The 22422-nt window shown below is 37.2% G+C and overlaps 1 protein-coding gene across 8 annotated transcripts in view; it reads right to left on the bottom strand.

Annotated features, from left to right (window-relative positions):
• Naglu (N-acetyl-alpha-glucosaminidase) overlaps nt 1–22422 on the bottom strand; it is a 78529-nt gene that overhangs the window by 20786 nt on the left and 35321 nt on the right. For 5 of the 8 annotated variants that reach the window (XM_083133113.1, XM_083133116.1, XM_083133117.1 and 2 more), the window contains exons 10-13: nt 15038–15122; nt 7583–7732; nt 5505–5647; nt 2277–2349 (exon numbers count right to left, since the gene is read on the bottom strand). In XM_083133113.1, the coding sequence (XP_082989239.1) occupies nt 2277–2349; nt 5505–5647; nt 7583–7732; nt 15038–15122 (451 nt within the window). Of the gene's footprint in view, nt 1–607; nt 695–2276; nt 2350–5504; nt 5648–7582; nt 7733–10369; nt 10449–15037; nt 15123–22422 lie in introns of all 8 variants that reach the window. The other 3 variants (XM_083133114.1, XM_083133120.1, XM_083133119.1) reach the window with 3 other exon arrangements.

The raw sequence follows: 22422 nt of genomic DNA, 5'->3' as shown, positions 1-22422 counted from the left end.
ACAGTAGGGAGGGTGAGGCAGAAGTTCCCACTTCATTTTCCAAATTTCCTCCTTAGTGACCTGAGCAGAGTGTGGGCGTACATTATCGTATTGAAGGATGATTTTCTTTCCAGGACGTTTATCCCGCAATGCACAACAGAACTTGTGAAGTCTTTGGATATATCGGTGAGCATTTATGGTTACCCCAGGTTCAAGAATTTCAACCAGAATGTACCCCTCTGCTTTTCGTGTTGAATTCTGTGAAGCCAGTTGGTGGGTGACTGCTCCTAGGCTGATCTTTGATGCTATTGTTTCCTTCTTTACAATGCTTTACCCATCTTCTAATACTGTTAGCATCCATGCATTCATCTCCATATGCACACTCAAGCATCACTGTCAGCCATTTCAAAACAACTGCCTGCGTTTATGTGATCAAAGCTAATAACATCACACTGCCCCAACGTGCTCAGTAAAATCTATATTTTGCGATGATTTACTTTGTTTGCGTGTATTGATGGATTCTAATTTTTTAAAAATTGTTGCTCATTACTTTTAGTTCGCCCCTCATATAAAATATCCTGGAATCTACCATGCTGCAGTACATGCATAGTAAGAAGGTGTGTCATACCAATGCTTTCAATCTTAGACTTGGTCTCCTGCAGATGACATATTTGCCATGAAATCGATGCACTGAAGTGTAGTTGTACACTGTATGCTATGAGATTTAATAAAAAATAAAGATTTGAGAAAAAATTCACTACATGCTTGACATACAATTATATATAGGCTTACATGAAACTATACACCAATATAAAATTGACTAATACTGTTCAATGAACAATGCACATTTAGTGCTTTTTCCTTTCTCTTATTTTTTGGTAGTGTTGTGTCCTTGTAATCAATGGGTCCCGGGTTCAATACCTGGTGAAGAAACAAAGTGGTTTGGATCCCACTTTAAACTAACTGTAGGTCCAGTCCGAATTAGCCTACCTGTGCATAAAATGGACTTAAAATATAACTCAAATAAACAAACTTTTCTTTTTTTAATTCGACCTCCGTGGCAGACTGGGTAGTACGACACAAGGGTACCAGGTGTGAATAATGTATTTTAAATAACAAAAATCAATGAATCATTTTTTTAAATTCAGTGTAAAATGTTTATGTACAGTGCAAATGTAGAAGCCTTCTGGGGCCTCCCATACAAACTTGAAGCATGGGAAGTCTCATTCACATTGAAGTTTGAGAAATCCCAAAAAGTTTCTATTCTCACTCTATAAATAAATATTTTGCACCGAGTACAGATAAGAAGTAAGGAAAATATACTAAATATGCTTGTCCTATGAATGAAGATCTGACATAAAATTACCACAAAATTACAAAATTCCTTGATCACCCTGGATGGTGGATTCACCTTCTCAGTTAATGTGTGCAACCAGGTGGGTTCTACTTCAGAAAAAAGAAAGTGTGCAAATAGAAATTTACAAAACCAAGGTGCAGGTTCATTAAAAATATAACAATATAGCATAATTTTACAGTAAACTATAGGCCATTTATAGAACTATCAGATCAGTAAATTATGGACAGATTCCAATAGCTTAATGGTTAGTGTCCCATGAAGTACTAAGCTGATACCAATGTCGATGTATCGGTATCAGCTGATACCAGTGGTATCGGTATTGGAAAGTATCAGTTGGATTTAATTTACCAATATTTTCTCGACATTTAGATCATTTGTGGGGTCTGCTAAAATGTCGAACAACACTTTTGTGGAGTCTAATAATCCTGGAAGTTGTGCAAAATTAGAAGTTTCCATTGATTTTATACCAATATTATGTGAAAAAACTGTATTTTGTGATTCTGTAACAGGCATTTTTTGATGTAATCATTGAATATTTTAAAGCAAAATTCTGGTAAATTGATGCCCATAATATTTTGAAAAACATTTAATTGTTACAGTCAAAGTGTTATCGGCTTAGCACTCGTCTCATGTCTATTAAATAATCTTTATGATGACAGTTAACAATGTACATGCACCTTGAACACTGGTATTAAAGTAAAAGCAGAACAATTAACATGACTACACATAAAAATTACAATTTACAATGCGCACCAAATGATTTGCATGTAAACCATATATAAAAAATTTCAATGCCATTTTCCTATGCAATTACAAGAAAATAAATTGATCCAGTAGATTTGTCGTGATCATTATTGGATCACCACTAACACTAATAATCAGATTGCTTAAAAAAGCATTTGTAAGAATTTTAGACACATATGTAAAAACTACACAATACCTTTAAATTCTGCCACGCTATTGTCAAATCAGGATTTTCATGTCCGTAACGTCTTTTGGCGTAGTCTGAAAACCTAAAAGAGGAATGTTAGATTATATAAAGTGTATATTCACACTCACAAGTTAGTATATTACTTAAAACAATAATGAACCCTAGATTTGGTGCCATCTTACAATAATAAAAAGTACTCACCTTGGAATGTCATAAGATTTGGCATCCAATATTCCACCACGTTCACATGGTTTTTCAGGGTTGATGTTAAGGAACAGGAGTATTCACATACTGAAGACTGCAGTGGAAGGAGTATAACAATGGGAGTCCATAGGAAGATTAAAACTGCTGTAAGGGTTAAAATGTGATGTTTTGGGCTGAGCCGATACCGATAAGTATCGGTTGGTTGAAATTTTTCCACCAATACTATCCGATACCATTATTTTTGATTTGCTAGAACTGTGGCAAAGAGCAACATTTGTTTTTTTCAAAGGCTCGTTCACCCTTTCTTGTGACAGGTTGTAAAGCTCGCAAAAGATGTTATGAATGTAATCTTGCCGAGAAATACTGGACAAACCCCCATCCTCCTGGGAAGCAGATGATTGACAAGATCAAAGGCAGGGTAAAGTGAAAGTTGCACCAAAGCTTCTGAAAGGCATGTAACTACCTTGTAAAGGCTGTGAGGAAATAAAATAAATCATTCATTTCCAATTCCTGTTTGCAAACTCCAGGGGTAAGAAATATGGACATTTTTAAAACCAGCATTACCATACTGGGCTGTTTCCGGGTCAGATGTTTATGAAGTTTTGGGAAAGATGGGTGAAGGTCACTGTGGAATTTGTTTTGATTTATCTACATTCAAGCGGGGAGGAAGGTTTGGTTTGATTGGTTTGAGTTGGTGTTTTAAGTCCACTTTATGCACAGTAAGGCTAATCGGGACTGGACCTACAGTTTAAAGTGGAATCCGAACCACTTGTGCCTCCACCGGGTATCGAACCCGAGACCCCTTGATTACAAGGCGAGGATGCTACCACTCCGCCATCGGGGAGGCCAGGGAGGAAGGGTTGTGGATTCAACAGTTTCTTCTTGTGCTCTTTCCTTCTGCATAAGTCTTTTATGTGACTGTTGGTATCAGCCGATACCGCAGCGACTTCTTTATTGCAAATGCCAGAATACTGGACAGAAGGGCATAATCAGAGCTGGCCAGATTAGCGTTATTTTATTAATTTTACATGCATATATTATACGTCGCTTTTATCTCTCTTCAGGTTAACCCAAACGATAAGAATGAATAGTGTTTACAAGAAATTGCAGGAGAGACACAAACCAACGATTTTTGGTGTAACTGCAATAATTTAAAAAGTCTTGCTACATTTCGAAAATGTCTTTCCTTGCATCCTCTGGGTCTAGAGAGACGTTCACACACACACACACACACACACCTACACACACAAATAAAGAAAACCCACCCAAATGTCACAAGACATTTTCATCTGTTACAATGCTCCATGAGAATAGTTTGGGAGTTATTTAATGTCATTAAAGGCATGTGATGTAATGAGTTAGTATGCCTCGGTTATTTTAAACTGGAATTATACAAGTATCGGTATCGATGGGAATTGGTGAGAGTATCGGCATTGGTATCGGTATCAGTTCAAAGTAGTATCAGCTCACTGCTAGTGATGTTTCTACAGAGGTTAAAATCTGTACAGTACAACAGTAATCCTTGCCTTTTATAAGTAATACTACACATAAAAGGCACAAGAAATATCACATACAGGAACACAGGTGCGTATGCACAGAAGTTTCCCATCCTTAGGCAGCTGCAAGTCTGGCAAATCAATCTGCCACGGAATGTTCACCTGTTCAGACATGACTCGTTCCATTCATTAAATACAGCAGGCACTTCGACAAGAGTCAATGATGCCTTCAATCTGTGCCAGAGCGTCACAACATGATACGATGGCTCAATTCAATAGAAAGCCAATGGCAGCGTGCAGAAACAGCAGTCTCCAGGTCAGAGTAGGCATATTCTCTGATGCTTCTCAGTGCAGTGCCTTCTGCGTCTCATGAATGGAACCCGTTCAGATCAGTGCCTTCACTGTCACGATTCGTGTCTGAACAGGTGAACATTCTGTGGCAGACTGATTTGCCAGACTTGCAGATAAGCATGGTGAACTCTGTTGGAATGCACACCTGCATTCCAACAGAGTTGCGAACTGACATTGGTAGACACAATATATGCACCACCCTGTATAAAGGTAAGGGTAAAAATGTAATATTCTAATGGAGGTTAAAACCTGATCTGCACAGTACAGGTTTTAACCTCCATAGGAACATCACGTCTTATATGTAGTACTACAGCTTCCTGTGGACACCTATTTTTATGCTCTTACCACTGCAGTCTCCAAAATAAAAGTACCTCTGTTCCTCAATATCATCCCTAATGAAGCCACGAGATTGTGGTGAAATATAGGATACCAAATCTTATGACGTGTTGAAGTGAGTACTTGTTATTGTTATTTATTCATATTTACGATTTATATTCTTCAAGAAATTTAAACATAAAGTGAGCAACTAAAGTTTGAATTTTTGTTTTAAGTCCACTTTATGCACAGATAGGCTAATTGGGACTGGATCTACAGTTTAAAGTGCGATCAGAACCACTATGTGCCTCTAACGGGTATTGAACCTGGGACCTCTTTAATATTTATAGGGATAGTAATATATATTTCTTCTATAGTTATTTATTATAGTGGATCTGATTACAAGGTGATGACATTGCCACTACGCCATTGGGGAGGCCCTAATGTTTAATTAAACAATGTAGGTGTGGTAGTAAGGGAAGGGGGAGGAGGTGTAGGATTCTTCAATTGGCATAAGAGATACCAGTAATTACAATAAAACAAAGGACAAAGTGTTGAAAAGCAGTTGATGCCCTCCACCTCCCTACAAAGACAAACGTAAGTCAATAATTGATATATTACAGAATACGGGGATGTGCCATGGAAAATCCACCTGACAAGAATTAGCAATACAGTGGAACAACGATTTTACATTTTCCCACATTATACATTCAATCTTGATAGTCTTGACATAGCAAATTTTACATTTTCCTGCATTTTAATTTTTTTTTTTCAGCTTGGTCCTCTGAAGAACATAAAATCGAGGTTCCACTTTATTTATAATCACTATCTTTGTTATGTTTTTAATAAAGCCAACATTTAAAGAACATACCACTGTGTCAGGTTGGCAGGTTCTGTCCTCCATGCCATTTCCATCATGAAGTCATACATCACATAGTTCTGGTTTATACCTTCTGGCGTAAGACCAATCCCTACCATGGTACTGTTCTCGAGGTTTCGACCTTCGAACACTCCCTGCAGAACAACATTAATTAAACTATGGAAAGAATTACATTTATTCTAATGTTAGATAGCGAAAACGGACCGGACCCATGTTATACTGATAAAGTATTGAAACAAAATTTACCATTAATTTTCTTAACATTTCTAAGCAGGTGACAGCAATACATTTGACCTAAAACTGTGGTACATGGATTATTTTATATATTTATTATAACATAAACAAAATTACAGAATTTCCTACTACACTACAAGCTATTTATAGAAATATTGGACAAGATTACACAATTTTATTGTAAAACTATAATGACATCAAGAAGGAAATAATTTTTTCCATGATATTTACAAGCATGGTGGAGTTCCGATAATTCAAGTTTGACAGGACAGAAACTAACTCGAATTACAAAAACCTCAGGCTATGGAATAATCTAAGGAAAACTGGATGTTATTCTTAAATGATGAATCACTCATATCTCCAAATCGTTTTGCTATGAATGATAAACAAATTCATTTTTACAAGGGAAAAAAAATGTTGCGATTTTTCCTAACCAATATTCTATTTAAAACTACATGTAAGATTACCCGACACAGGCTTATTTCATTTCAACACAAATGATAGAAAGAACTAACGATCGCTGGTCTCTTGGACACACTACTGCTTTCATTTAGCTTCATGAAATTGATTAGTGGCCACATTGAGTTAAAAAATCATTGCGAGTAAACAAAACAAGATTAGGTGTCAGACTAATAGAAGTAAGAAAATTTCGAAACCAAAGCAATGCATTTACAGAGTTTAACGGATTACGTATGTCCAATGATGTTAAGTGAAAAGGAAATTATGTTGTATATTTAAGAGTGCCAAAATCTCACTGTGTTGAGATAAGCAAGTGACTGGCACAGGAGTGCCCAGAGGGAGGAAGAGGGTATCATGATGCTCGCTGCGTTGTAGGAATTTTTGGGGGAAGAAAATATTGAACCTGGAAACTATAATAAATAACACGTTTCAAAAATATATTTGTTGTGGTTTATCTACTACTTCTGTTTATCTTCGCACTTAAAATGGTGAAGGTGAAATGCGAAAGCAGAAAAGAATATAACAAAAAAACTACAGCATGTGAAAAATGGGATATACATATATACGTATGTACTAAAAAAAAGGGTAAAGTGCTCCCCTGTGCTTTGCACCATGCCATGAAGGCGTATAGGGGGTGTGGAGTTAAAGGCCCCACACTTCCTTGGTTACGGTCGAAGATGGGGGTGATGTGATCAGCACCATGCCCCTGGCCACCTTTACCCCCCAGAGTTTCCTCCAGGTACCCACTTTATACGATGCTGGGTGGGTGCCGAAGCCACTTGAACAGGTGGTTCGATCCCCTGCCAGGGATCGAACCCGGGTCTCTCGCATGGTAGTCAGATGTCCTATATACTATTGTTATGAAAAGGGATGGGGCAGATTAATCAATAATGTATCGGTATCAGACGATTTATTAAGGTCAGTGAATCATTTAGTTTCTTGAATGGCCAATCTGAATCGGAATTTGAAGGATATCGTATAGGTTATCAGTAAATTTCATATTGATACTTTATTGGTATTGGTCAAAATTTCATATTGGGTCATCTCTAGTTATGAATATTGCTCAGTACAGTAGTAACAGTGATTTTAGGGGAAAATATTTTAAACAATATTGAACATATACTTTTAAAGAAATGGTCAAGTGTCTTCTTGCATAGTTTCTGAGCAGCAATGCTATGCTATCATCTGGATAACACATTCGTCGGCAGGTGTCGCCTCTGGATTTTGTTCTATGTAGTTCATTGCTCCTCAGATTATATGGAATATCAGATTACTGAAGCTAGAATTATCAAGACTCTATGGCACTGTTATTCAAAACTTTTATTTATTGACTAACCATTTCATTTTCATTACAGTAACCTGATTTCTGTACTCACATTATTTACATTCTCAACAGCACCATATAAACCAAGGGTTCCACCGAAGTTGTGCAGCATGCACCAAATAAACGGCTGCCCATAATACGACTTCAGTCTGGTGTATTGTGGTACCAGCTCTGACATCAGGTCAAGCACAATCATTCGTCCCTGCAAGAAATGACAAAAGTCCTGTACAGCTTTGCAGAGGATATTAATGTAACTTAATGTGAAACGCATATGGAAAACTTCCTTCATGATACCCATATTTCAAACTTTTCTGCTGTTATTGCAATATACATAAATATATAATCTGGATATACTCTGTACAGAAATTGCAACATCTTATTTCCAAATGATTCACAGACTTTTTTTTTTCATCACCAGGAACTGAAAGCACCACATCAGTTCATCAAATCCACGGCTTCTTGGGACCACCATCTTATACATAAACAAAAGAGAACATTTGAAGGTGTAATTGTTTGCAATACATACTTTGAATACTAACCATGAAACATACAAGAAATGAAACTGAAAGACATTTGAAAGAAGGGAAACGCATATTACAAACTAAAAATCATTTGGATATTTTAATTATTTATGAGCTACTACAGTTCTTGGGAGGAGCAATGTGGGTCGATTGTACCTCCACCAACTGCTTAGACAAGAATAATAATACAAACAATATTGGTGACAACCAAAGAGTTACATATTCTTCAGAGGGGGGAGAAGAAAGAGAATGTGAGAAAAGAGATGTAGAGATGAAAAGGAGAGGGAGGGATGATCGTGGGCATATAACAGTATCAACATGTCACTACAGTTAGAATAGAGGGAGGCCAGATTATGTTTCCAAGTAATTAAGCAGCCTGAATAAAATTCATTCCTCCAAAATATGATAGAATACATAAAAAGGAATCTTTTGTTTAAAAGACAAAGCACTCTAAAATAGATGACCTGGCAAGTGTATGGTTTCTTCAGTTACCACAGAATAGATTTATTCACCTGATATGCTTCTGTCGGTCTCTGATGATATATAAGAGAAGTCTGAGAATCATTGCAAACAGTTTCTTTCATTTCTGTGTCACATATAACACTATTATATATAAACAATTCAATTTATAGTATTATAGTGTACTTGAAATTAAACTGCTCGCCATTAAAAATGCAACACCCAGAAGGAGTAATCGGAATCGGACGAAATGTGCACAGTGTGTAGAGGAGAGGTGGAGAAGGAAATGATTAGGTGTTCAAGGCCGTCATACATCATGTGCGCCTGCCATGCCATCTGGTAAGTGGTACCTGTAGCAGGTCAGATAGGTGCAGACGAGCAGTGAAAGTGCATGGTCGTGAGTGTAGTGTGTTAAAATCGGTCAGCAATGCCACGTCGTCGAATACGGCAGCGATTCCAGCAGGTTTCCCAGTTTGATCGCGGCCGAATTGTTGCATACCGTGAATGCGGATTATCCTACCGTGAGATCGGTGCCCGTGTAGGACGGAATGCATCCACAGTGATCCGTGTATGGAACCAGTGGGTCCAGGAAGGCACTGTAGAGGCAACGTAGAGGTTCACAACGTCCGCGTCGGACGACGGAACAAGAGGACAGACGTCTGATATGCATGGCCTTTACAGAGAGAACGGCCACATCAACGAGGATTGCGCATGAAGTACGGGATGTTTTACAACGTCCAGTTCCCCACGAACCGTGCTTCGTCGTTTGGCGAACCGGGGAATTTTTTCCCGGCGCCCACTGTTGCGGATTCCTCTGACGCTAGAGCATAGGCGTTTGCGTCTGAGATGGTGCCAAGACTGTCGTGCATGGATGGCGGAGTGGAATGCTGTAGTGTTCTCTGATGAATCCCGCTTCTGTATACAACATCATGATGGGCGTACACACGTGTGGCGGCACCGTGGCACTAGGCTTCATGACGCCTGCTTCATGCATCATCACACAGGGCCTTCATTGGGTATCATGGTATGGGGTGCCATCGCCATAGGTGTTCGTTCGCGTCTCGTACGAATTCAAGGGACATTGAACAGCCAACGGTACATCACACAGGTTCTCACCCCTGTTGCTGTCCCATTAATCCATGCACTGCATAATGCCACTTTTCAACAGGATAACGTGCGCCCTCATGTTCCAAGGAATGTCCTCGCATTTATGGAAGCTAACCACGTGCCCCTGCTTCCTTGGCCAGCACGTTCGCCGGATATGTCGCCAATTGAAATGTCTGGTCCATGGTGGGTCGCCGGCTGGCCCAACTCAGGTTTCCGGCACGTAATGTTGAAGACCTCTGGCACCGTGTGGAAGCCGGTTGGGACGCCATACCGCAAGCAGACATCGATAGACTCATTCTGTCCATGCCTCGCCGTGTTGCAGCAGTTATTGCCACCCGTGGAGGCTGTACACGCTACTAGCTCCTTGGGGTTATGCAACCATGTTCTACGTGTCACATGTCACACCACCGAGCTCTAACTCTAATCATTTCCTTATCTTACTATGACCTACATATTTGCCAAGTTTCGTGTTTCTATCTCATTTCCTTCTGGGTGTTGCAATTTTAATGGCGAGCAGTGTATAAACACCTTAAGATAAACCTTCTGTATTAAAGTTGGGGCACTTGGGAATGTTCCTTCACAGAAACTTTGTCAATAAATGGAAACTCAACTAGGATTTATCACCTATTATTTTTATCTTTTTTTTTTTTTTTTTAAAAAAAATTGCCAACACATGCATCAAACCATGCTATTATATGTAACTACATGACTTAGAAATACAAAGTCATCCTGACATGCAGAAGTCAACTTACAATCGGTACACTGGTTAGAAATGCCTTAGCCTGTTCCTGTTGCCAGAACCCCGAGAGGAAGAGCCATCCCTGCATCACCCTGACAAGAACACAAGGGTTGCCATTAGAGTCCACTAACGAACAATACATTCCAAACACAGATGTTTACGACAAAGTTCTTTGATGTTAGTGCAAAAAAAAAAAAAAAAGCCATTACCACATCCAAACGATTAAGTCATGCACTGTGCCTTTTGCTAGTATTATCAGTGTACCAATGGCATATGCTGAATCCAAGATCTGGGCTATCTCAGTATGTCACGTGGTCCTAGGCTTTGGAGGAAGGGAGAAGAGGAGGCTCGCGTAAACTCCGTGTGTAAATGGTTAGACATACCCATTTAATCGTTTTCTTCAAGAAGTCGCTTTGCCATGCAAGTGGCAGCCAGGTTGCCAACTCATAAGAAATCAGGTTGCCAACTCATAAGAAATCAGGTTGCCAACTCGTAAAAAATCAGGTTGCCAACTCGTTAAAAAAAACAGGTTGCCAACTCATAAAAAATCAGGTTGCCAACTGGTAAAGAATCAGGTTGCCAACTCATAAAGAATCAGGTTGCTAATTCAAGAATCAGGTTGCCATCTCGTAAAAAATCAGGTTGCCAACTCCAGAATCACCATCATCCTCTCACTGAAATGAATAATCCTATTCACAATTTCTGATTTTTTTTTCCTGTATTTTATTCTCTAGGCTTCAGGCTTCGCAGATAGCCTAACTAGCCTAGAATATATGCTCCTGCAGTGTACATACTCTGTCCCAGGAGTGTGTGGTGCGATGCTATGCAGAACGGTAGAAATGGGAAGAAACCAAGCAGGTGGAGCAAAGTAGTCCAGCTGCAAACGACTGATAGCTGCAGTCACATTTTCCCCTCCATGCAATCTTTTACCTTCTCATGCATTGATCGGCCCTCTCGGGTCACTACAGAGGACTTGATTTTGTTCCCTTGCTCCAAAGATTCCTGGGACAGAGTAGAGTTAACAGCGTGTGCAAACATTTCTTACACAGTGACACATCTTGATTTTCAATATTTCATGATGAGCTGGTGACCACTCACGTTTGGTCATCAACTCATGATTTTGCCATTTGAATTCCATGTTTGAATCCCAGTCTAAGTAAGGGTGTTCTCTTCTGAGTGTTCCTTCACAAATTTCATTCATATTGTTAATATCACAGTTAGCCAAAAGTGGTGGGGGGAAAAAAAGTACAATACCGATGCTGATGTATCGGTATTGGAAAGTATCAGTTAGATTTTATTTACTGACAATGGTCAATACTTCTGGGCATTTTAGTCTCTCGTGGGTCTGCAAAAAATACTGCTCATCACTTCTCAGAGTCAAGTTACCATGGAAATTATACAAAAATTCGAGGAACTAACTAACTAACCCGAAGGTTCATGGCTGCAGCAACACAGGCCTTCCATCTGTCCCTATCTTGAGCAAGATCTATATACTCTTTTCCATCCCTACCGATTTCCTTTAGGTCCATCTCAACGTTGTCCCTCCATCTTCGTCTTGGCCTTCCTACAGGTCTCTTACCATCAGGTTTCCCAACAAGAATCCTGTAAACTCCTCGTTCCTCTCCCATTCGTGCCACATGGCCTGCCCACCTAAGTCTTCTTGATTTAATTATTCTAATAATATCTGGACATGAATACAAATTATGTAGTTCCAAATTATGTAACCTTCTCCACTCACCTGACTCCTCATCCCTTTTAGGTCCAAATATTTTCCTAAGGATCTTATTTTCAAATACTCTCAATTTATGTTCCTCTTTCAATGTAAGGGACCAAGTTTCACATCCATATAATACTACAGGCAAAATTACTGTTTTGTATATTTTAACTTTTAGATTCTTAGATATTAAATAAGAAGACAAAAGTTTATGAAGAGAGAAGTAACATGCATTTCCTGAATTAAGCCTACTTTTTATTTCCTCTTTAATATAATTTTCATTTGTTAATATTAGTCCTAAGTATTTGAATTTGGAAACTGGTTCAAACGAGTTGTTATCAATAATTAGATTTTGATTATTACCTAACACTTGGTTTCGGCCTGTAAGCATATATTTAGTTTTCTCTTTGTTAACTTCCAAACCTATCTCTTTAGCAGTTTTGAAAAATATTTTAGCATTATTCTTGATTGTATTTATATCATCCCCTAATAAGTCTACATCATCTGCATATACTAACAACTGAGTCATACCATTTAAATTTAGTCCTTCTTTAGTTTCTTTTACCTTCCTAACAGCATATTCTAAGGCAAAATTAAAGAGCAATAGAGATAATGCATCTCCTTGTTTTAACCAATCATGAATTGCAAATTTGTCAGACACATTAATACCCACACGAATTTTACTTTCTGTTTCACTGGTGCATACTTTTATCATACTAACAAGCTTCTTAGGTATTCCAAACTCGACTAATATATTATATAATTTCTCTCTTTTGACTGAATCATATGCTTTTTGAAATCAATGAATAGCTGATCGACATTTTGATTATATTCCCACTTTTTTTCAAGTGTCTGTCTGATGTGAAAAATTTGATCTGTAGTTGATTTGTTACGTTTAAATCCACATTGATAATCACCTATAATTTCATTAGCATATGGGGTTAGTCTTGTTAAAAGAATGTTAGATAATATTTTATTTGTTGTTGAGAGTAGCGAAATTCCACGGTAATTATTGCAGTTCATTTTATCACCTTTTTTAAACACAGGAACAATTATGGATTCTTTCCACTGTTGAGGGATTTCTTCTTTATTCCATATTAAACAAATTAATTTATGAATTTGACATATTAACGAATTTCCACCATATTTAATTAACTCAGCTCATATTAAATCAATGCCAAGTGCTTTGTTATTCTTTAGCCTTTTAATAGCATCTTTAACTTCAGTCAATTTAGGTTCTGGAACTAAAGGTTCTGCTGTGTGTACTTCATTTACTTCTGATTTATCTCCTACATGAACATTTAAAAATTTCATTGAAGTAGTTCTTCCATCTATTTAGAATATCGCTTGGGTCAGCTAGAAAATCACCGTCTTTATCTTTTATCAAGTTTACTTTAGGTTGCCACCCCTTTCTAAATTCATTTACAGCTTTATACAAATCTCTGATATTTTTGTTTTTGCTGTTTGTTTCAATTTCGTTACTTTTACTTTTCAAGTACTTCTTTTTTTACTTCTAAATGTGCGGTTAACTTCTTGCTTTATTCTATTATAATTGTTTATATTTGTATCATCAGAGTTATTTAACCACCTAAGTCTAGCCTGATTTCGTATTTCTATTAGATTATGACATTCATTATCAAACCATGGCTTACTTTTTCTTGGTTTATGGTATCCTATACTTTCTTTAGCTGCTGATTCTATTGCATTACGTATGTGCTCCCAATTCTTATTTACGTCTGTTTCATTTATATTTTCATCATCATTTAAATCCTGCAAAACATCAAATCTATTTGACAGTTTATTTGGCAATCTTTCTTAATTCTTTCATCAGCAAATTTTCCTGTATTAAATTTTAGAACTTTTAGATTTTGTTGCTTATGATTTATCACTGCGAGTCTTTCTCTTAATTTAGCAATTACTAAATAATGGTCACTGGCACAGTCAGCACCTCTATGTGTACGAACATCAATTATACTAGTATGCCTTCTCTTATCAATGAGAATATGATCTATCTGATTATGAGTTTTACCATCTGGAGAAGACCAGGTATATTTATGGATATCTTTATGTTTAAAAGTGGTACTTTTCACAATTAAATTCTTTGAGGTTGCAAAAGTAATCAATCTTATACCATTATCATTACTTAATTCACGAAGACTTTCTTTACCAATCGTGGGTTTAAATGTCTCTTCTTTGCCAATCTGTGTATTACAGTCACCTAACAGAATTTTCATATCATACTGAGAAAATTTATCAAAGACCTGTTCTAACTCTGTATACAAATCATCTTTAGTATTATCATCTTTATCTTCCGTTGGTGCATGTATGTTTATTAAAATAATTTTTCACCACCTACCCTGTAAAACTGCATATGATATCCTATCATTAATAAATTCTACTGTTTTAAGAGCCGAGATAATTCTATTATTTATGAAAAAGCTTGTTCCAAAATTTTGATTTTCAGTACCACCATAGAAAAAAGTATAAAAAAGAAAAAATCTTCTTCCAAAAATTCGAAGTCTCCATTTATTTTGCACCAATGTTATGTGGAAAAACTGTATTTTGTGATTACAGAAGGTGAGGGAATTTTTCAATATTTTGAAGTCTGCTAAATTGATGCCTATAATTGGAGTGGAATATTAATATTAATCAATACTTTTAATAACTTTAAATTGTTACAATTTTCAAGCATCGGTATCAGTGATTTCGGTAAGAGTATCAGTTCAAAGTAGTATGTTCTCCGCTCTAATACAAATCTTCAATAATATGAAAAAGTCCAGATTGCAGATATAGAATACAAATAGAACATTTGTATTACATTTAAAGCATAAAATAACATCCTCTGATGACAAGAATTGGTTCATTATTCTAAATCAACACACACAAAGAGAAATGAAAGATGCCACAGTCTGCCAGCATGCAAACAGTGAAAGAACCACTCATCCCCGTGCAGAAGAACTCACTTACAGCAGGCACGCTTGTTAAGTAGGCCCTAGCTCTTGCCTCTGTCCAGAATTCCAATTCATGGACGAACATCCAATTCTGAACCACCCTTGAAATACAATGCAAGATAAACATTACACATTTTCCACTCAAGATCTCAACCCCCTCCCAGACATAAGTTACACTTCCAAAATTGAAGCCAATTCTAAAAACTGATTATGTTCCGTTTAATTCCAACTATATGTAACTTTTAAAACATTACTATACAAATTTAATTTCTTAAAAGATCTCACAACCACAGCCTGTAAATATTAAATAAAACATAAGTCACTGGTTACATGTGAATAACATATTGTGATGTGCGTATTACTCACAGTTAAATAATGAAGAACTTTAAAAAGATCTATGATCAATTACTTACGTGTCTGAGTACGATTTGTTGATCAAAACAACGTTTCAGAGGTCAAGACTGCCTCCTTCTTCAGGTTAATGCGTATTCTTAGGCACCAAACATGGTGACACGTTTAGAAGGTGTTAGTTGAGGATACAGGTTAAAGGTTGTGGTAAAAAACACTTACTGAAGAACCCGCATTGTAGCTATAAAAACCGTCATTCTGTCCACACACAAATCTAAAACTGCGCATGTCACAATCTCAAACCTCATAAAAGAAACGTCCGAAGCGGCTGTTAGGAGCCACCCGGCCAGTGCTTGGGAGAAGCGAATGTGCAGCTAATGCTCCCCTCCTTGGTTTTCCCCTCAAGAAACCCGTGTGTCACCAGTCCAAGGTGAACTCAATTTCTGCCTCAGCAGCCTTCCTGACCTCGGACGTAACATGGACACCCAACTTGGCGTCATTAATCACAGCTTCATCCAATTTTTTTGAAAAATGCAACCATCCATCTTCCAAATTCCCGTCGTCTCTATTAAGTTTATTACAATAATCCCTGCATATACAGCCTGTTTCATAAACATTCCTATCCAATTTGTTGTTCACTTTTCTGATAACTTCCCTTGTTGCGATCTTATGCCCGCTAACTAATATGTGCTCTGATAGTCCTGTTTTGGGTATCCCCTCCTTTATATCCTTGTCCTGTTCACCCCACCTGATGCGCATGCATCAACATGTGGTTTACAAATCTTTTTATAAATTCCAACTTTTTATACCCCTTGCCAGATACAACATCAACAGTGTCCAAAATGACATTAAAGCAGAGAAATGGAATAAAAAGTGGTTAAAAAGACTTGGAATTAACACTAGAACGGCAAAGGATCTGAAAACTCCTGGAACAGTGGAAAGGGGTAATTTTCACCCCTCATAAGAAATGCACTTAAAAATACTTATTATTTTAGAATGGGAACATATTTTTAATTTATATTATTTTCTGTGGTTTATGTATTACAATCAAAGTGTTTAGGTAGTTTGTGATACATTTTGATTGGAAATAAAAATTATAATATAATAACAACTGAGCAATCCAGAATACACAACATTTCACCATGAGAAACTGTTACTTCATGTCGTCTGTTGATATGTTCGGAGACATTCTTTCCGGTCCAAGAACACTACCAACATGATGACATGTAAACTGTGGCAAGTGGGAACATGCTAAAGACAGAATCACACAGGAACTGCAATCTAACGCTGATATTGCAGCATGCATAAATCAAACTTTACCGGGGTCAAATTGACCACTCCCGATGTTCTTGAAATGAAATTTCACTGAAAGAAATTGTATTTTCTAGATTTCAATATACCATCTTAAAAAGGATGAAATTATGAAGTCACAAAATTTCAAGGAAAAAATAATAAAAACGGGAAAGTTATTAAAGAAATGGTGAAGGTAGGGTTTATTTTGACCCCTTCCGCCGTTCTAGTGTTAAAAACAGACTCAGTGCTTTAGGCAGTAGACAGTGATGTGTGTCTTCTACACAAGGCAGGTGATCACAACGATGCAAGTGCCATTTTTTTATCCCCAGTCTTTTATCCCTTTAACCACATTTTATTCATCTTTTATCCTTTAACATGATTTTTGGACATCCCTGAGGAAGGTTCTGGAAACGGATCCAAAATGTCAGAATTCGTAAAGAACTTGTGAACCACATGTAAGTAGTAGTAGTGGTATTGACTGTACTACCAGGGCGAGAAAGTATGAGCCCCCCTCAAGCAGATTTGTCTATACTTAAAACTAGCTCAACATGCCCATATGAGCTTTTTGCTCAAGTGTGGAACCCCGCCTAATCCAAGATTTTTGTAAAAAAGCCCTCATGGATTCCATGAGAAAGTATGACCCCCCCTCAGATTGATTTGTCTACACTTACAGAAGGCACTTCTGTGAGATTGTTGTCCATAATCCTGTCAAAAATATGCCCCTCCTCATATTTTTTTTGACCACACCTGAAACTATGCCAAACGTATTAACACACACCCACACCCACCCACACCCACCCACACATATTTACTTCCGGTCCACTTCCGGTCCACTTCCGGTTCACTTCCGGTTCACTTCCGGTCCACTTCCGGTTTACTTCCGGTCCACTTCCGGTCCACTTGTGGCCAAGTTGTGGCCTATTTCTGCTTTTTTTATCCAGCATAAAGTTTTGATCTGAATCCCAAGAAATTGTATATAAATACCAAAGCCAAAAATATCAACGCACATACATATACACACACACATACACACACATACATACACACATACACACACACACATACACACATACACACCTACACACACACACAGCACACTGCTGAACCCAACTGACATTTTTATCCAGCATAAAGTTTTGATCTGAATCCCAAGAAATTGTATATAAATACCAAAGCCAAAAATATTAAGTGTATACACACATACACACCTACACACACACACACACAGCACACTGCTGAACCCAACTGACATTTTTATCCAGCATAAAGTTTTGATCTGAATCCCAAGAAATTGTATATAAATACCAAAGCCAAAAATATTAAGTGTATACACACATACACACCTACACACACACACACAGCACAGTGTTGAACCCAACTGACATTTTTATCCAGCATAAAGTTTTGATCTGAATCCCAAGAAATTGTATATAAATACCAAAGCCAAAAATATTAAGTGTATACACACATACACACCTACACACACACACACAGCACAGTGTTGAACCCAACTGACATTTTTATCCAGCATAAAGTTTTCATTTGAATCCCAGGAAATTGTATATAATAAACAACAACAAAAATGCCGAATCAAAAACATTGTAATCAATGCAATAAGAATATATCCAGCCCCAATTGGGCCAAGCACCAAAAGATTTGTGACCCAGACAAATACAGAACTCCCACAATAATTTGCCCCAAATGCAATAGAAAATATAGCATGGAATATTTCACATATAAACATAGAGATACTTGCTCTGCACAGTCATCAACACAACCATCTACATCTGGTCTGAAAAGAAAGCACGAAGCACCTCTTAATGCCAGAGCAGCAAAGCAGCCACGCTATGCACCCATCCGTAGCAGTTTTAACGGCCAATTAAGAGATCACCGGTTTGTATCAGAGCCAAGATGTGACATTAAGAATTTCTTGAACAGTATAAATCCTAATCTCCAGGCAATTCTCAATGCACAAAATGGTTCTTATAAGCTCTCCCTCAAATTGTTTACACAATATAAGAAGCCAAATGGCACAAAATTTACACAGCCCCACATAACAGAAACTGTACCGGTATATTCAAATGCAAATTCGGACAAAATAATAAGCAGATTGATAGATCAACTGAACACTAAACACTCTGACTTTGCAGCAAAAGAGTCTGGATGGAGCCTATGCGGTTCTCCACACAAGTTATATGTTAATATTTCTGAATTCAGCCCATTAAAAGGTTCTACATATCTGCCATTACCTGCCAATATTAAAAACAAACAAGCCGTGGTTAATATAGAAAATGCCGACCAGAAATGCTTTTTATGGTGTATATTAGCTGCTTTGTTTCCAGTTTCAAGGAATCCTGAGAGAATAAGTTATTACAAACAGCATGAACATCTTTTTGACGATGCAATGGAGGGTTTAGAATATCCAATGTCTGTTCAGAATATTGATAAATTTGAAAAAAGGGCCAGGCATATCAATGGCAAGCAATTATCTATTAATGTATTTATTTGTTCTACTGGCAATTGCCCGATAGCACCTCTCAGAATCAGTACACTTGATGATGAATCTGCTATTCCCATTGATTTGCTCTTAATTGAAGGGGATGGCACAAATCATTATACTCTGATAAAAAAATCTTGAAGCTTTAGTCAGAACACAACTAGACAAAACTCATACAATATTCAAGTTGTGCAGAAGATGTTTATCCGTATTTTATGGTCAGAAAATGGTGAATGGGGTTCGGGAAGAAAATGCAGAAATTGCTAAAAACAAGTTAATTGAGCATCTGAAATATTGTGGCAACCATAAACCTGTTCATATGGTGATGCCTAATCCAAGTGAAAATTGCAAATTCAAAAAGTTTGAAGCTTTGTTGGAACACCCAGCATATATTGTCTGTGATTTTGAATCGAACCTCAAACCTCTTGCATTCTGCAATCCAGATCCTGATGAATCTTCAATTACACCATACCAGCTACATGAACCTTCCAGCTTTTGTTATATAGTTATACGGGATGGTGTAGCTAGTGAGCCACAATTATACATGGGACCAAATGCCATCAAAGAATTTGCACATAGAATAGAAAATGAGTGCCGTGACATAGCATCTAACATCTTATTAAAATCAAAGCCTATGTTGCCTTTAACAGAGAAACAGATTGAAGATTTCAACAATGCAGAAAAATGCCCGGTATGTGATTCTGAATTTTCAGATACAAAAATCAAGGTTCATCACCATTCTCATACAGATGGTAAATTCTTAATGGCCCTGTGTAATAGCTGCAATATTCAGATCAAGAGACCAAAATTTATCCCCATATTTTGCCATGGAGCATCCAATTATGATTATCATCATTTAATCAGATACGAGGGGTTTGAGAAGCAGAATTTAAATATTTTAGCTGAAAATGATGAAAAATATATATCTATTAGCAAGATAATTAAAGTTAATGGTGTTCCTATTCACATAAGATTTCTTGATTCTTACAGATTTTTATCTGCTAGCCTGGCTACACTGACCACTCAATTACCTGATGATCAATTGAAAATCACACGTGCCAAGTTTCCAAATCAGGACCTGAAATTAATTAGGCGGAAGGGTGTATATCCATATGACTATGTTACAGATTTTTCTAAATTTGATGAGTGTTCCCTGCCACCACAAGAAGCGTTTTACAGCAGAATCAGAGGATCTGGAATCAGTGATGAAGATTATCACCATGCCCACTTGATGTGGAACAATTTAAAATGCAAGACATTTGGTGATTATCACATGGCATATTTGAAACTTGATGTCACCCTCTTAGCTGATGTAATACAGGCATTCAGAAAATCTTCCATGCAAAATTATAAACTGGATCCAATATATTTTTACAGTGCTCCGGGCCTAGCATGGGCCGCAACGTTTTTGAACACTAAAATGCAATTGGATCTGATCCACGATCAAGATATGTATCTGTTTATGGAGAAATGTATAAGAGGAGGGATGGTGCAATGTTCTCAGAGATATGCCAGAGCAAATAACAAATATATTCCCAATTATGATCCAGCACGGCCATCAAATTATATAACGTATTTAGATGCAAACAGCCTCTATGGTCATGCCATGATGGATAAACTGCCATATGCAGGGCTTGAGTGGGTTGAAGATTTCAATATTGAAGATCTTCAGGACTTTGATGACAGTGACTATGGCCTGTTCTTAGAGGTTGATCTGATAATTCCTGATGATTTGCACAATAAATTTTCTGATCTGCCCCCAATTTCCGAGGTTCAGTGCTCACCTGGCTCTAAACAGAAGAAGCTCATGATGACTCTGGAGCCGAAACAAGGCTATGTCACATATTACAAAAACCTCCAGTTCCTGATGAAACATGGTGTTCAAGTGACCAAAGTTGGCAAAGTCTTAAGGTTCAGGCACTCAACATGGTTGAAGTCATACATTGATACAAATACAGAGCTTCGAACATCTGCAAAAAGCCAATTTGATAAGGGCTTGTTTAAATTGATGGTTAATTCTGTATATGGCAAAACAATTGAAAATGTCAGAAAACATACCGATGTTAAAATAATTACTGACCCCAGCCTGAGCAAAAAATTGGTTGCAAAGCCCAACTTCAATTATAGAAGAATTTATGATGAGCACATGGCACTTTTCAACATGAAGAAAACAAAAATCAAATTTGATAAACCTATTTATGAAGGGGCTGTGATATTGGAATCGTCCAAATTACATATGTTAAAGCTCTATTATGATGTGCTGAAACCTTTTTATGGTGATCGTGTAAAATTATTGTACATGGACACGGATAGTTTTATTCTTGATATTCAAACAGAAGATGTTTATCAAGATATGTCACAGCCTGAATTGTTTCAATACTTTGATACCAGTGAACATACAAGAATTCAACCCAACAACAAAAAGGTGCCTGGCAAGTTAAAAGATGAGACACTTGGTGATGTTATTGTGAAATTTGCTGGGTTAAGTGCCAAGATGTACACTTTTGAAACATGTAGTGGCGCTGTTGCCAAAAAAGCCAAGGGCATTGGCAAAGTAACTGTTGAAAAAGATCTTCAATTTGAAGATTATGAAAATTACCTCAAATCCCAGAATTCAATCAAAACATCAGAATCCAGAATTCAGAGTGTGGATCACTTGTTGACTTCAAATATTGTAAGAAAAGTGGCCCTGGACCCACATGATGATAAGAGATGCATTTTATCATGTGGCATACATACTCTACCATGGGGGCATTGTGATTTGAAAAATGGGGATCAATGCCCAAACACAGAGCATGATTTGAAATAAACAAACATGCCTATGAACTTATTTGGGTTCAAAAAACAGGCTATTATGGAGCTGCCAACACCACAATCCTCTCCTGATATGCTGTCTAAACTGAGTGGCTTGTTAATTATTCATCTGAACAGCATATTTACAGATAATGATGATGAAACAGGCAAAACATTGTACATATTTAACAATAATTTAAATCATTACCAATTACCTGTAGGTGGGCAATTGCAATTTATTACAACCCCTGAGGGTGATGTTAAAATTTCAGTAGGGAGAAATATTTATAGAATCAAGCACTCAAACATGGTTTCTGGCACTGTATATACTGTTTCTGCTGGTGACTGCTTATATATTGAGGTCCCTGGGTCATATGACAAGCTTATACCCTTTTTTATAGAATTAAGAATCAGATACTCTATAATAAATAACCATTAAAACAAAAATGCCTAATGATATATTTGGCCAT

Source organism: Lepisma saccharinum, chromosome 12 (genome assembly GCF_977018435.1).
Source record: "Lepisma saccharinum chromosome 12, izLepSacc3.1, whole genome shotgun sequence".
In the NCBI taxonomy this organism is placed as follows: domain Eukaryota; kingdom Metazoa; phylum Arthropoda; class Insecta; order Zygentoma; family Lepismatidae; genus Lepisma; species Lepisma saccharinum.
This window is presented reverse-complemented; position numbering and strand designations above follow the sequence as displayed.